This window comes from Carlito syrichta, unplaced genomic scaffold (assembly GCF_000164805.1).
Source record: "Carlito syrichta isolate Samal-C Ts95f unplaced genomic scaffold, Tarsius_syrichta-2.0.1 Scaffold308192, whole genome shotgun sequence".
NCBI lineage: Eukaryota > Metazoa > Chordata > Mammalia > Primates > Tarsiidae > Carlito > Carlito syrichta.
The window spans coordinates 1,060,024-1,073,887 of NW_007252288.1; the positions used below are offsets into that span (position 1 = coordinate 1,060,024).

General features: G+C 34.2%; 1 protein-coding gene across 1 annotated transcript in view; it reads right to left on the reverse strand.

Moving 5' to 3' along the window:
* Window positions 1–13,864, reverse strand: part of RALYL (RALY RNA binding protein like) — a 194,267-nt gene that overhangs the window by 48,001 nt on the left and 132,402 nt on the right. Inside the window, exon 6 of the mRNA XM_021716133.1 lies at window positions 10,102–10,215. Within this exon, the coding sequence (XP_021571808.1) occupies window positions 10,102–10,215 (114 nt within the window). The remainder of the gene's footprint in view (window positions 1–10,101; window positions 10,216–13,864) is intronic.

The window sequence follows — 13,864 nt, forward strand, 5'->3', positions numbered from 1 at the left end:
GGAGTAGAATATTAATACAGTTCAATGCAAAAGAAAAAAGAAAAAAAAAACCCCAACAACAACAGCAACAACAACAACCCTATAAATTATCTTCATTCTTCCAATCATTAACTTGAATACTAAATGCTTGGAAGACATTATCTGGACTGAGAAAAGAAAAAAAAGTTAATTATAAGGGTATTTGACTCATAGGCGTTTAAAAGAAATACAATGATATGTAGTCAGCATAGACTTATGTCATCATCTCAATGGAAAATTTATAATGACTAAACAACGATAAGTTCCATCAATAAAAATCACACATGAAAGCACATTTTGTTTATTAAACTATTGGTGCACAGTTTAACAAGCAGTTTGATCCAGTAATTATCTTGTTGGACTAGAAAAAAATAAAACATCTTGTTCTATTTTTTATGAATAATTACCTAATTTTATTTCTCTTAGAAATATGTAATGTTACTTAGTTTAGGTTTGTTCTTTACATTCTCTTCACATTTATAACATTGTTTTTAGCTGTATAATTCTTTTTCTAGTTATCATTTTCCTTTTATTATGAATGTGTGTGGGTATATATGTGTGTTTGTGTGTATGTCCATTTATATCTCTGTCACTAAAGTTTCTTTGGGGTACAAACATTTTTACTCATTTTTGTTTAACTGGTGACCAATTCAGAACCTTACATACAAATTAAATGTTTGCTGAATATATTCCAGAATTGCTGTGGAATCAAATAATGAAAATGAATGTCTAGTTGTCAAGTTCTTTTCATAGAGTCAAAATGACAGTAGAATTTGGCACCATGGTAGCAATAATATAAATCTGAAGTTCAAAACAAACAAGCAAACAAAAAATCAAAACAAAACAAAACACCCTTCTTGCCACATTTCACATGACAGCCCATTACCATCAAGTCAAAGTGAAATGTGGGGTCTGAGATTTTCTTAGAAGAAAATTGTTTATGTCCAAGAAGAAAAAAAAAAAATGAAGTCTTCAAGTGTTTATGGGGGAAGGGCTGCTTCTAAATGAGTCTCTGTTGGCTTCTGTAAGTCATTGTGATGGATGACCACAGTAATTTTTGTGTGTGTGAGCTTAGAAGTGCTTTAGTATTAAATTTTTGTGATTTTAAAAAAGAGTTGATTAGGAACCCAAAAGCCAGTAGCTTATGTCAAAGAGATATTTCTAATACTACTTAACTTAGGGATTACAAAAAGAAATGCTTATAATGGGTGCAGGTTGGTGAGTGCTTATGAAGTGCCGACCATGCAACATTCATGAACTTTAGTCTTTGAAATACACTGCAGTAGACTTATTTATCATTTTACATATGAGGAAACTGAGGCATAAATAAGTTAAGATGTTCATAATCACATAGTAATGAGTACAAGAGTTGGAATTCCAATTTAACATTTCTGACGACATACTCTGGACAGTTTTCTAACATAGTTCTAGAAAAAGGCCTAATTTGACACACCAGGGAAATTCTTTTCATCTCGTCAATAGCCAAATAATCTTAAATTCAAGAATAAAGAAGTCTATCTAGTTAGACGAACATGTTCTAACTAAACAATGACTATCAAAGGAAAATAAATACAAATAAGTAGGTAAGTATTTTTGTTTAGGAAATGCCTAAGGCTTTAAAAAGTCATGAAAGGAAATATTTGATACAAAATTTTAATCCTCATATTCAAACATTTTTTCTGTAGATCTTATTTCTACTTCAAAAATTGTATGTGGTTCAAAAAACAAAAATTGTTAGGATTTATGTTCAAAGCATTTTTTTATCAAATTGAGTTTGCTGCATAGCTATTATCATTAATATAACTATGAAAATTGGTTGAGTTGACAATTAAGTTTTTTGACATGCTGGCTTAATTGCTAGATAATTGCTAGCTGAATTGTTCTTAGCAGATGGTTGAAAAGAATATTGATATAAAAACAGTCCCATTATTCATTACAGCCAGGCTAGTATCCTGGAATCATTGTTTTTTCATACAAGTATAAATTGTATTCCTAAAAAAACTCTATGTTACAATACCTGAATATAATATGAATTTATCTCAAGGATTCCAATAAATGATATTTAGAACAATGCAATGTATGAATGGTATTACTAACAACCACATAAATAAATATCAGAAAAATTACATAGGGGGAATATTTTTAGATTAAATATCAGTTACATAGGTACATTGTTGGAGAAAATGACCTCCCAAAGTTGTTCGTATGAAAGACCCTAGATTGCTGAGGTGATGACAAATTCGATATAAAATCATTCTAAAAATTACTGAGATATTGTGTTTCTTTAAACCTCATAATAATTTTAAGGAAGAGATATTATTTTCCATTTCATAAAGACTTTTCCAAATTTCATGCAGCTAGTAAGTTGAAATAGGTCTCCAGTGAGATGTACACCTAATTTTGTTTTATTATTGTCTGGAACCTTAGATATTTTCATAATGTAAATCTACTTCCCATAAGGAACATGAATTGAAGAGAAAATAAACTAGAAGTAAAGACCAGCTAAAAGGTAACGCTTAGGGGAATAAAAATGTCCTAAGTGATTTTTGTGATGCTTGTACCACTCAGTAAAATTACTAAATCTTGAATTACACTCTTGAAATGAGAATATTTTATTCTATGTCAGATATATCTCAATAAAGTTGTTTACAAAATAAGCTGAGTTCAACAGAGCATGTGAGAGATGATGAAGGTTTGGATATTGGCAACATAGAGATAAGGGATGGGGTGAAGACATGCTAAAGGTTAAGATCTGGCAACACAGGCTATTGTAGGAATAGAAAATAATGTTGAGGCTGACAACTTGATTAACAGAATTTATGAAATAGTGATGACAGAGACAAAACATGGAGAGAAGAGTATATTGAAGTGGAAAGGAGAAATAGTTCAATTTTGAAAGACTGTGATTGAGTTATTACCAAAATGGCTTCAATATTCACCTTAGCTTGACTAAACTTTAGACAGGCGTCTTCCTGACCAGTCACCACCACCCTTAAAGCATTAACTTAACAAAAATTGCAACTGTAAATTTCTCTGTCCATTTGACGTGTTAATCTTCGACAACCCAGGATGTTTTTCTCAAGACCTAGGAGCCATCCATTTGCTATGTCATCATTAAGAAAGATAGTGAGACCACTATTTCCAAGTCTCTTTGGGAGAGCGGGAGCCTAACATTAATGTGCCAATTAGCAATCACATACTGCCAAATACTATTGAACAAATTCCCCCAACATCGTCCAACACTTTTCTACTAGCTCATTCCAACATTCAAAAATCTTCCTGCCTTTTATTTTAGCAAGGCTGAGTTCAATTTCCATCTCCTATTGCACTAGCCTTGCATAAAGCTTTTCTTGCTGTCTTTCATAAGTGTCCAGTGCAATTTTGCTTTCACAGTTAACTGAGGGATAACCACAGGAAGCTCTCCAGTAAGCAGCTGGTTAAGTTTTGATCTAGTTGCAAACGACACATCAATCTCTTTTCTCCCTCTTATAGTTAGCTTCTTTAAAGATGTTTAATATTTTAGTCAAATGTTTCTACAAGACTTGTTATAAAAACAGCAGACTTCTGTTCCAGCCTGCTCACCATTTCCATCTCCTTAAGAGCTCACTTAGCTGATTTTTTTAAATATATGCACTCATATCTCCAAATAACATGTTTATATTGCTACTTCTTAATCAGTTTTATGCGCTCTCTGTTGACATTATCTCTAGGAAGCTGAGGATTCAGTTTTTTTGTGATACAATCTCTACTCCCCATCTCTCTAGAGAGTTTTATTGTAAGTTGGATTAGATCAATTTTCAGTTTTTACATGATTATAACTATAAAAATACATTGTTCATCTAAGCTGTTAGTACACAATGAATAATTTTTTCCCTAAATGATATTTTATTTCTCTAGAATTAAAAACTGCCTTAGGTGGTTTTTTTTTTGGTAATTAGTTCTCTATGTTCTTCTCTCTGTATACTTACCCAAATTTACTTATACTTTTCAACCAATTCACTTTCCTACCCATTAGCTATTCTATCAATTTCGTTGTCAAAAACAAGTTTCCTCCAACACTTTGGAGCAGTTCTGATGTGGACTCATTTTTTTCTAGGTCTTTTACACAACTCAGTGCCTAGGATCTCTGTTACCTCAGTCTGAAAATACCTTTTTTTTTTGAGTTGGAGTCTTACTCTGTCGCCCTGGCTGGAGTGCAGCGGCAGAGTGCAGCCTGGACCTGCTGGGCCCAGGCGATCCTTCTGCTTCAGTCTTCCTAGTAGCTGGAACTATAGGTGTGTGCCACCACGCCAGGTTAATTTTTTGATTTAATGTAGAGATGACATCTTGCCATGTTGTCTAGGTTGGTCTTGAATTCCTGGGCTCACACAATCCTCTAACCTCAGCCTCCCAAAGTGCTGGAATTACACACATCAGCCACTGTCCCTTCCTGAAAATGCCCTTTGTTTGTTGCTTTTAGAGTTCATGCTTTAGGAAGTCTATGTTTATCCTCTTTCTTGGTTTACCTCCTTATTTTGGTAAAGTACACTTTCTAGTACTTTTCAGAGAAATGGCACATTGAAATAATTAATTAGAAGGCTGAGATGGCTCCAGTGCCTTGAGTTTCCATGTAAGTAAACCAAAACCCAACTCAGAATGAATGGACAGAGCCTCGGAAAACTAAACCTTATGTTTAACAAGTCAAAAACAGGCAAATAACCTCTAACTAGAGGCTATCATTCAGATACTGCCAACAGGGACTTTCCAGTTTAATCAATCAAATACATTCTTTGTCTTGCTTCTGAGAACACCTTATAAAAGTTTTCCCCTCTCGCTTCTGCAGTGAAGCACTGAATCTCTTGCAGTCTTGTGATGATTGATTTGCAAATTGTTCTATGTTCAAATAAACTTATTAACATCTTAATGTGTCTAAGTTTCTCTTTTAATAGGAGATTTTTTGATAGCTTGTATATCTGAGAATATCTTTAATTTACCTTCAGATTTAATAGTTTGAGTATTAGATATAGAATTTCAGGTTGTAAATGATCTTGGGCATGTTTTTATTGCCTTATCACTTTCAGTGTGGCTGTTGAGAAGTCCAATGACTTTTGGATTTCTGTTTCTTTATTTAAAATTGTTCTCTCTTTTTTTTATCTGTCTCACACTGGATACTCAGGGATTCTTTTCTTTATCTCCATTTCTGAAATATCATGATGACATGCTTTAATGTGCATCTTCATGCATTGTCCCAGGCACTGACTGTAGCTTTTCAATCTGGTTAACTATGGCCTTCTAGCTTTTGATATTTTCTTTCCTGAAAAAAATTTGTTTGGATGATCTTCCTCCTCTTTCTTTCTGAAACCTTGTTATCCAGATAGTTATCCTGTAATTTTCATATCTCTCCTCTCTTATTTTCCATCTCTGTTCCATATTTTCTGGGAGAATTTCTCCAGTTTTGTCTTCCAATCATTGTATTTTGTTACTTATTTGTGCTTTCATGTGTTAATTTCTAAAAGTTCTTTTATCTGCCCATTGAATAATCAGTTTTATAGTTTTGTGTTTGTATTTCATGAGTACACTGTAACTTATCAGTGGATTTTTTTTCATTTTAAAGTTTTATTCTTTCTTTATTATCTGTGTTTCCTTTGATTTCTTTTTTTTTGGGGGTATTTGCTTTTTATGTTAAATATTTTCTTTTATCTGGTGATTCTTGCTTGTTTATATTAACTTCAAGGCAGTAAAACACTGATTGGCAGTTTTGTGAGTATAGAGACATATTGTTTCTATAGGGTGACCAGGTTGCCTACTCCCTTGCCTTTTCACTTCAGAAAGTCTATGCTTGAAATTTATTTTTTTTAAATGTAGTTATCCATAGAGTAATTGTGCCCATTATATGATACTCAGTCTTCTCACTCTTTTTGATCATTTAAAAAATCACTATGTAAACCACATAAATTGTGCTATGTACATGTGACAAGTTCTATGTGGTACTTTTAAAAGAATCATCTAGGAATGAGACACAATTGTAGCCTAAACTAATTTTAAGTGTTATTTGTTGTTTTCTATAATCTGCATAGTCACTACATCCCCAAAGAAGTTTTCATGAAAAGAAGATGCAAGTTTCGAATTTTAGCATTATGTTTATAGATGATCTTTTGAGAAGATATGGGGAAGGTATTATTCATTGCAGTAAACTGAAAGGTTTAATATGATAGAATAAGGATCCCATTTTTCTCTTTGAGGTGATTTATACTTAATATATGCATGGTGGATTCACTAATCATAATTTTAACAGCTGGGATATACATTTGAGGCAATAATACACCCCTCTAGTTTATATTTGAGAGTTGTAAGACCTAAAGAAGTTGAATGACTTGCTAAGTTGTGCTTAGTAAATAGAGACATATTGTTTCTATAGGATGAAATAGTATATGGTATTGGGTAGAGTTAAGAAAGAGAAGACATGATCTTGTTCTAAGGAACTTTGCAATCTCAAATGAAGATACAGGACAACACACACACATCTACTAGAAGCAATTTAAGGTTTAGAGAATCCAAAATAATGTAATTATATATCATTGTGATTACTACTGAGAGCCTAGGAATTCACTTCAAAAAAGACAAAAAAAAAAAAAAAATGATACGTTTCATGTTCTGGGTCATTCCCCACATTTTGTTCCTGATCTTCCATCCATCTCTTTCCTGCCACTACTTCTATGCTTGAAATTTTCCCTATCAAATAATTAATCATACATTGGGAATGAGAGACGTAGACAAGAGTGATAATAAGGAGTGAATGTTAGCTACCAAATAATTAGTTTTCAGCTAATTAAACATTAAAATGAATACCCCTTTAAATTTAATAAGAAAGCATTGAGCAGTTTTAAATAAATTTTAATGCATTTCACTCTATTTTCCGTAATGTAGTGTTAATTTATTTTAATAAAGAAAATATAGAAAAATGATCATATTTTAGCTTTATAAATATAGACAATACTCAGGAAACAACTACTAAAAGAACGAAGTTACAAATTAAGCAAATTCATTTTCTTCATAACATGTTAAAACAAGAAAGCCATAAATATCAAGGACTAAGACTATCACTTGAAAAGTTATTATCTCATGACTGGAAAAGTTCAAACATGTGCAAAAATAAGTGACATCTTTTCATGAAAAGAAGGTGCAAGTTTTAAATTTTCACATTACGTTTATAGACGATCTTTCGAGAAGGTATGGGAAGGTATTATTCATTGCAGTAAACTGAAAGGTATAATATGATAGAATAAGGATCCCACTTTTCTCTTTGAGGTGATTTATATTTAAATGAGTTCTCCATAATCCTTTAAACTGAAGTGCAAATTGGTTATCAAAGTCCTTTGCTGTAAGGGTTGTTTTACATAATAATGAATTTTACAGAGTTCCTCAAAGGGAAATATTGATTTAGGCAACATCACAGGATATTTCAGTTACAGCAATGCTTTAGATTAATGCATAGACAGCATATAAAAACTTTCTAAAAATCTAAATTTTAAAAATTAAGAAATGTAGACAGTGTACATTTTCTGAATACAAAATGCATTTGTAAGAAACCATCAAGACAGTAAAGGAGACAACCTACAAAAGAGGAAAAAATATTTACAAGTTACGCATCCAACAAAGACTCAACATCCAGGATCTACAAGGAACTCAAATGAAAAAACAACAACCCCATTAAAAAGTGGGCAAAGGATATAAACAGACACTTGTCAAAAGAAGACATACAAGTCAACAAACATGAAAAAATGTGCCACTTCACTAATTATCAGAGAAATGCAAGTCAAAACTACATTGAGATACTACCTCACACGGGTCAGGATGGATATCACTTAAAAAATTGAAAAACAACAGGTGGAGAAAAGGGAATGCTTCTACATTGCTGATAGGAATATAAGCTAGTTCAACCTTTGTGGAAAGTAGTATGGCATTTTTCTCAAAGAACTAAAATTGGGCTACCATATTATCCAGTAATATCACTTCTGGGGATATACCCAAAGGAACATAAATCACTCTGCCAAAAAGACAACTGTACACGTATGTTCATTGCAGCACTATTCACAGTAGCAAACACATGAAACCAATCCAGATGCTCATCGAAAGTAGACTGGATGAAGAACATGTGGTACATATGCAAGATGGAATACTATGCAACCATAAAGAAGATCAAAATCACATCCTTTGCAGCAACTGGATGCAGCTGGAGACCATCATTTTAACTGAACTATCAGAAACAAAACTAAATACTTCATGTTCTCACTCATAAGTGGACCCTAAACACTGGGCATGTCAGCACAAAAGTAGGAACAACAAAAGTTGGGCACTGCTAAAGGAGGGAAGTACAGAGGGAAGGAGAGGGGATAAGTGGCACATAATCACCCACTGAGTACCATGTCCACTACCAGGGGGAGAGAGGGTTTACTAGATGCCAAACCTCAACTGCACACAATTTACTTATGTAGCAAATCCTCGCATGAGCTCCACAGCTTTAAAATTAAAAAGGGGGTGTATGAAAATTGTAGGGAATCATTTTCCTGTATATGTGTGTGTTGCTACTAACTCAATAGCTCCAATTACTCAGTTTTTAACTCTGTGCTATTTGAAGTACATATACTACTGTATTCATTTCTCACAATGTGAGGTAGTCATCACTATCCTTTTATAAATGAGTATGTGGTATGTGAGGATTTGAACTAGAGTTTATTTCTCTCATCCACTATGCTATGCCATCACTTTACATCTGGCTTCTTTTCATTCTTGAGTTCTATGTGGTTCATCACAGAGAAGGTAAGGTCTAGTCCTCACTCCAGTGATAAGGTCAATACACAGGCAGACTTCAGATTGTGGTAGCTCAGGAGCCCTAAGTCCCAATCAACTGGTTCTCCTCAGTTGGGGTTGCCTTCATTTCAGTGAAATCCTGGGACCAGGCCCTGGAGTAAACCTGAGATTGAGGCTGTAAATTGGAAAGGACACTGAATTCAGTGACAAGACCTGGGTTTGGGACCCAGGTCTATCACTGACTAGACATGTGGCTATAAAAATATCAGTTTACCTTCCTGAACCCTTGTTTTCTCATCTGCAAAAATGAGGAGGTTGGATTTAATCAATGGCTTTCAAGCTGTATTCTTTCTTTCTTTTTTAAGAAGTGGAACTCTTCCAGCACATTAAGTCTTATGTTGCATACCAAATCAAAAACAGATAAAGGCAGACATACACTAGTCTGATCAAAGGCTGGGTTTGGAGGAGGCATGAGTTTGTCTACCTTCTTGGTCTCTTCCTAAATCCCATCTCATCTCCAAAGAATCCTATGAGGCATCTGAGACCTTGCAGGGCACCGTTTATAAATTATGGCCTAGCTCTAAGTTTATATCAATTCTTATATTCTATGACTAAAAAAAAAAAAAATCTATAGCCATATGAAAAGCACATTAGAATTGTATTAGAATGGAGATGGGCCAGGAGTGATAATGGAAAGGAAAGAGACTAGTAAGTTGTAAAAAATATAATCAAATAACTTGGCTTGTGAGTGGTCAGAGGTCTGGTGTTGGTCTTGAGGTTCCTGAACTTGTGTCCTGAAATTTTGGAGGGTGGCAGCAAAGGCAGGTGTTGGGCATTGTAATAATGATTTTTTGAAACTTATTAAATTTTGCTACAGTTAATTTAATGAAATTTAAATAGTATTAAAGCCTGATAGCATTATTCTATTAATTGATTCTATTTGTCATTATTTTGATTATCACTGATTTTATTTTATTATTAATATCATTATTCCATTAATTGATATTGAGATATAACATTTCACTTGTGATTCAGCTATTACTGATCATTCCATCAAAACACTTTCTCTTACTTTTTTTTTAGTATGAACCTTAGAAAATTGGTTCTGTTCTCAAAAAGCAAAATAGTCATATTCCATCACTGCAACTCTCAGCTTAAAGACATTCTTGGCGTATCTGTATTAAACTCTATTAAATTCAGCTAGTGTCTCCCTGGCCCTGCACTGTCTCTGTGATAGACAGTGTTTCCCTGGTTTAATTCCGACCTGTCTGGCAGCAGATACTTTTCACTTACCTGCCTCCGCCTTCTGCTGCTTCTCAATCTTCTCCAGGCGCCCTAGCAAGGAGTCAATTTTAGTTTTTATCTGGGTTAATTCTTTCTTGATTGTCTGTAACTCATCAGATTTCACTGGAAGAGGGAAAGGAGAAAGAAAACAACAGAACATCAAATGCACCATGACTCACTTAGGAGACAATTTACAGGCACCCCATGTTTTCTAAAAACTCTGTCAAATCACAGAGGATACTTTTCAGTTTTATCAGCTTCTTATTACTTTTAGTGATCCCGTAATATTGGATGGCTTTGCCAATTACAAATAGGAATTATTAGTGACATCAGCATTAGATACTAAACGTTTTGACTGACATTTATGCAAAGAGATAATGGAATCTATTATATAAAATAACTAAATGATGCTAAATTCAGTTTTGGCAAATAGAGTAAGTCTGCAATGTAAGATAGATTCAGATTAAGGAATAATTAAATCATGAAAGGAATGTTAATACTACTTTGAGGCACTAAATTGTAATAGATATTTCAGCAGTCAATGATATTTTAATCCATCTCCCTGGGGATTGATTGAAATCAGGATATAATGTTTATCCTCTAAAGAAAATGTCTGAGATGCTAGAGAATTCTTTCCAACTTTCTCCAATTTGTTACATCCTTTATTCTTTCCAAAACGATGAAGCAAGCAATGGGTTGTGCCTGCCTTAAAGCCCTGGGGTTTGCTGGAAAGGAAATTCACTGAAGTTACCACTGATATTTTCAGCAGTAATGTTTCCCATTCTAGATTTTCAGTGATTAGTATAGTTTCAAAGAAAAAGAATGGGACTAACTTTTCATTTTGCCAAGCACCGTTGTTAAAAAAAAAAATAATACACATTCCACTACCAACTATAAGTATTTTAGAAGAAAAGGGCTTAAGGAAAGATCAATATCAGAAAAGGCATTTCTTTAAATGAAATATGTTTTTATTTATGAAAAATTCACTGTAGTATCCTTATTTTATGTTTCTGAGAACCACAGAAAATTTTGTCATGAATCCACAACAATCAGAGATTGAACACTTTAATGCTATCACTGTAGAACAGTTACACCTGTCTCTGAGTTTTCATTAGGTGGGTTGTGAGGCATTCATGCCTCAGTCAAAAGTTGAGCTTCAAGATCTGTGCCACTTATCTTGATTCCAGTCTATTTCTCATCTGTCGCTTTCCCTCCAAGTTTGTAATCACCTCAGACTGAATAATCCCCTGAAATTTTGGAATCAATTAGAGTGCTTTGATGGATTCTTTGGTCTTCAGGAATTTTTGAAAGATAATAAAAACAAAACACAATCATGTTTGCTTGAAATAGAGCTATTTGTCAATTAAGATCAATTATATATCTTATATTATGCATGATACACATTGTGTCTCAAAGGAAGAATATGTTTTTTGCAATATAAAAATGAGAAATTTGTTTCCATTATAAATCAGATTTATTTTTAAAAATCAGATTTTTATTTATGACGTTAAGTAGCTTGCAAAATAAAAACTCTAAGAAGCAAGGGCCTTCTGGAGTATTACTATTAAGCACCAAACTGAAAGTAGAACACAGTTTAAAATACAGAATCACTTCTATGTCAATTACTTCAAAGACATCAAAGTACCATTGTGGAATTGCAGTTAAATTTGAAAAACATCATCTGTCACAATTGCAAATTGATTCTGCTTTGAAGAATGATACTCGTTCCCTTTGATGGAAGCATATCATGTAGTTTTACTTAAACCTATCAAACTTAATAGAAAATATTTTATCTTCTAACATTAGATTTCAACGCAGAAGAAATAGGACTTGGACTGGAAAATAATGGAATATATTTCTTAGCAAGTAGAGCTATTCCTCAGCCCAGGAGTACAGTTGACTCATTTTAATTTACTTATCTCCTTAAGAAAACCACAGACCAATAAATACTCACTTTATAGAAACGACATTGGAAAACAACTAGAAATCTGGACTCATCTAGTAGGAACTTAAAAATCTACAGGGAGCCATGGTTGCCTTAAGATTTAGACTCATGTCTAGCACTGTAGGAAGGCCTTTTAAGATCAGAGCTAAATTATTACAGAATCTGGGTTTAATTAGTTCATGTTATTCAACTTAGGTACAAGGAAATTTGGAGAGGTTCTGTTCATTCTTTTCTGGCCCCAAGCAAAAAATGCTGAAATGAGTCTCTAGCCCTGTGCAGGTTGCCCAACTCCTCTCTTAGAATGGGAAGTAGGAAACGTTCATCAAGGTCCCTCAAAGCAGGTTCTAGAAATAGTCTTGGCTGCTTTTTCAAGCAATTGCGGAAGTCATTTCCTGAAGGCATTTCAATACGTCAGTGTTGTCCTTGGGGGAAGGCTTGTCCCTCACTCACCTCGTCTAGTTGCCTGTAGTCCTCTTCCTACCTTTCTTCAGGAGGACTCAATCTGTAGATGGGGTATAGTTTTGCGCTATTATACCTGGGTTCTAGATGTAACTCCTGGAATGCGCCATCTCTGTGTCTGATGTGCTGTTTTCCCAGCTATTCTCAGCTTTCATTTTCTACTTTTTCCCTTCTGTTAACAATTTTTCTATGACACAGTGGATTATTGTAGGCCCTGTTTTTTTACTTACTTTTCTCTAGTAGTTGAGTGTACCTCTATACATTACAGGTATTTCAGAAGACATTGGTAATACTACCTGCAAAGGAAAAATGTCTTTTGCTTTTTTTCCCTAGATAAATTTACCACAAAAACTATGCAACAAAAATTATAGATGAAAGCAAAAATAGTCTGCATTCCCACCAGCAGTGTGTAAGTGTTCCTTTTTCTCCACATCCTTGCCAGCGTCTGCTGTTGCTTGTTTTATTAATGATGGCCATTCTTACAGGGGTTAGGTGGTATCTCAATGTGGTTTTGATTTGCATTTCTCGGATGATGAGTGAGGCTGAGCACTTTTTCATGTGTCTGTTGGCTGTCTGTATATCTTCTTTTGAGAAGTGTCTATTCATATCTTTTGCCCACTTTTTAAAGGGGCTGTTTGTTTTTTTCCTTTCGGCGCGTTTGAGTTCCTTGTAGATTCTAAATGTTAGGCCTTTATCAGATATACAGTTGGCAAATATTTTTTCCATTCTGTGGGCTGTCTCCCTGCTCTCTTGATGGTTTCTCTGGCTTTGCAGAAACTGGTCAGTTTAATGAGGTCCCACTTGTCTATCTTATCTCTTATGGTCTGGGCACTTTGGATTTTGATCAGGAATCAGTTGCCAGTTCCAACTTCCATAAGAGTGTCTCCTGCATTTTCTAAGGTTCTTACAGTTTGAGGTTTTACGTTTAGGTCTTTTGATCCACTTAGAGTCAATTTTTGTGTATGATGGAATGCAAACTAGTACAACCTCTTTGGAAGACAGTGTGGCAATTTCTGAAAGAACTAGAAAATGACCTTCCATATAACCCAGCAATTCCCCTATTGGGAATATACCCAGAGGAACTCAAATCATTCTCCAAAAAGATACCTGCACACATATGTTTGCTGCAGCTCTATTCACAATAGCAAAAACATGGAACCAACTGTGTTGCCCATCAAAGCTGGACTGGATAAAAAAAATGTGGTACATATACACAGTGGAATATTATGCAGCCATAAAGGACAAATATATGAACTTTGCAGCAAATTGGATGGATTTGGAGTCGATCATACTCAGTGATTTATCACAGAAACAAAGAACTCAGTTCCATGTGTTCTCACTCATAAGATGACCTTGAACAATTATAAT